Below are 3,162 nucleotides of genomic sequence, written 5' to 3' on the forward strand. Positions count from 1 at the left end.
TGATAAAAGAATACCATTTTATTAACTTCGTTCTCAAATTGTGAAACAGAACCATATTTAGGTAGAAATTGATCAGTTTAACGTCAAAATTGATCACAAATACGTCAAAATTGATTTTTTTTTTCTAATTGATCTGCTTAAAGTTTACTTTAAGTTGAAATTGATACCTTTAAGGTCAAAATTTGATACCTTTAAGATTAAAATTGAAAAATGCCCAGAAAATGAAAAAAATGAGAGAAAGCATGTGAGGTTCATACACGCGCAAATTGAGCCAACCCAAATTGACAGTCTCATTCTAAGACCGTCTTGTCCAAAACTTGATGATATTTAATACTCATGAAGCTACAATTTAGAGAAAGTGAACCAAACTTATTTTTCATATTGAATATCAAGATCTTAAGAGTATCTTCATTTCAATTTAATTCAATCGTTAATTATGATAATAACTATTTTATAATTATCGAACAAGTGATATATAAATTTAATGAAGTATAAAACATATCTTGAAACTACAACCATCAACTTAGTTTTTTAGTTAAATTATTTCATTAAATTGATATCAGAATCAACATAACAAAAAATTACGAATTTAAATCCCATCAATCATTTAATATTTTATAAAATATTTAACATCATCTATTAAAAAAAAATTACACATACACCAACATACAATAATCAACAGAAGTTATTTGTATTTGACTTGATTGTATTGCTCATTGATTGACTCTTTATAAGGGGGCTATAATAATAAATACAAAGTTACAAAAAGCCAAAGTTAGTCACCACGAGTAGATCAACATGAAATTTAAGTCTTTCTACACTTTTGAGGCTACTTTATAGCTGGCGGTTGATACCGCCTTTTTTTCATGAAAACTCATATTCATAGAGTTATTAGCCAACATTATAAATTTTCTTGCTTTATTGTACTTGCTATTGTTTAAATATATTATTATCAGTAATAAATATTTTAGAATAGTGATAATATAAATATACAAAATTATAAGACAAAACCTAAAAAGAGAGAGTTAAGAATTGGTAGCTAGAGCATAGTGGAGAATCATGGGCAGATCTCCTTGTTGTGATAAAGATGGGATTAAGAAAGGTCCATGGACTCCTGAAGAAGATATCATACTTGTCTCTTATATTCAACAACATGGCCCTGCCAATTGGAGATCTGTTCCTACTAATACTGGTATTTTTGTCTATGTTCTTTCTTTGTTCTTGTTTTTCATGTTATCATGTTCAAGACTCGAGTGTTCTTTTATTGTTAGGATTAAGATTTTAACATTTTTTTATTTTTGTTTGAGAGTTGAGGAGGTGATTGATTGTTTTATAATATATATCTGTTATTTTATTTAGTATTTAATTTATGTTTCGATAGATAAAAATGAGAAAATAAAAGGAGAGGAAAATAAAGAATGAACTTTTCTGATAATTTGGATATCAAAATAAGAGGTGGAGGAAAATGAAATGAAGTGATTTGAAAGAGAAAAATCTTTATATTTTGTACTAAATATTTTTTAACACCAAAAAGATTTGAAAGAATAATAATTGAGTAAATTAATAGTATTTTTTGAGACACTAATTCATTTTTTTTAATTGTATATGCTATAAAAAGGGTTGCAAAGATGTAGTAAAAGTTGTAGGTTAAGATGGACAAATTATCTAAGACCCGGAATTAAAAGGGGCAATTTCACCCCTCATGAAGAAGGCATGATCATCCATTTGCAAGCTTTATTGGGTAACAAGTAATTAATATTCTTTCCCTTAATCCTCTTTTGTTGAATTTTAATTTTACATTAAATCAACAATAAATATTATGTCATATTATCAAATGACTCTTACTTATATCGAGTTTAGAGTTGAATGTACATGACCTAAATTTTACAACAAATTAATTGTTTTTAATTGACTTGTAAGTTATGATAACAAGCACTATCTGTAAGACTACAATTTGACATAGTAAAAAAATGCATATTATTTAATAAGTCATTTTTTTTTAATTTATTATGATCTGAAATGAAAACATAATTTTTAAAATTAGAATAAAAGAAACTAAAATTTAATGTGTGTTGTCCTTTGTATGTTATAGATGGGCAGCAATTGCATCATATCTTCCTCAAAGAACAGATAATGACATCAAGAATTACTGGAATACCCACTTAAAGAAGAAGCTTAAGAGGTTCCGATCAACATTTAATCAAGATTCACAAATTTCACGTGCCACAACTTCATCATCATCCCCTAATAGCCAATTGATGATCAATGATGATCATAATGATCATCATAAACATGATCATCATGACATGGTAACATCACTTCAATCATCATCATCAACATGTTATGCCTCGAGTACTGAAAACATCTCAAGGCTTCTAGAAAGTTGGATGAAATGTTCTCCTACTTCTAGGGCAAACCTTGACAACAATGATAATAACAGTAACAATAACAATAATAATGATACGAATCATAATGGTTCGTATACCGAGTCAATATTTTCATTTCGCAACCTTATAAATAAAAAGGTTGCGGATACTATAATTGAAGAAGATGAAGAAGAAAATAATCCTCCATTGACATTTTTAGAGAAATGGTTGTTGGATGAATCTACAATGTCTGGCGACGAGGTTTTGCGACTACCAACCATTTTCTGAAGTAGGAGATGACCAAGGTGTATCCAAATCCATGATTATAATTTATTATAATTATCCTTATTAATACAAAATAATTAAATGTATTAAGCAAGGAAATGTATTAGGTGGGTTGATTTTAGCAACAATAATTCTAGTATATATTATGTATGTCGTAATATCTTATTGTATGTTCTTCAAAAGATTGAAGACCATGCTCTATATTGCAAATTGTATAAAAATGTTTTTGATTTTTCTATGTTGAGAATTTATGTTGCAATTATTAGTATATCATAGATTGTCAACATTCAATTCAATTAAAATTGATCGATAGTTGATTTTGCAACATAATATCATACATTATAATTTATATTGATATATCACGGTCCCTATAAAAATGTTTTGGATTAGAAGTATGGAGGCACAATAAACCCATAATATACATAGCACTAAAGATCCACTTGAAATATGGGGTAAATAATATATGTCATTCGTAATGTTAGCTTCCAATACTATATGAAAGTTACCTCAA

General features: G+C 27.7%; 1 protein-coding gene across 1 annotated transcript; it reads left to right on the top strand.

The window, feature by feature from the left end:
- The first annotated feature begins 798 nt into the window (after positions 1–798).
- LOC130826040 (transcription factor MYB60-like) lies at positions 799–2,917 on the top strand. The gene is made up of 3 exons (XM_057691516.1): positions 799–1,192; positions 1,619–1,748; positions 2,093–2,917. The coding sequence occupies exons 1-3, from the start codon at positions 1,060–1,062 to the stop codon at positions 2,652–2,654; spliced, it is 825 nt and encodes a 274-aa protein (XP_057547499.1). The 5' UTR covers positions 799–1,059; the 3' UTR covers positions 2,655–2,917.
- Positions 2,918–3,162: the final 245 nt, after the last annotated feature.

The sequence above is a fragment of the Amaranthus tricolor genome, chromosome 10 (assembly GCF_026212465.1).
Source record: "Amaranthus tricolor cultivar Red isolate AtriRed21 chromosome 10, ASM2621246v1, whole genome shotgun sequence".
Classification (NCBI taxonomy): domain Eukaryota; kingdom Viridiplantae; phylum Streptophyta; class Magnoliopsida; order Caryophyllales; family Amaranthaceae; genus Amaranthus; species Amaranthus tricolor.

Bases quoted from the DNA above. Each gene is read 5' to 3' on its own strand.
- LOC130826040 (XM_057691516.1), top strand. From the start codon at position 1,060: ATGGGCAGATCTCCTTGTTGTGATAAAGATGGGATTAAGAAAGGTCCA. The intron at 1,193-1,618 runs GTATTTTTGTCT...TGCTATAAAAAG, and splicing joins ATCTGTTCCTACTAATACTG to GGTTGCAAAGATGTAGTAAA. The intron at 1,749-2,092 runs GTAATTAATATT...TGTATGTTATAG, and splicing joins CAAGCTTTATTGGGTAACAA to ATGGGCAGCAATTGCATCAT.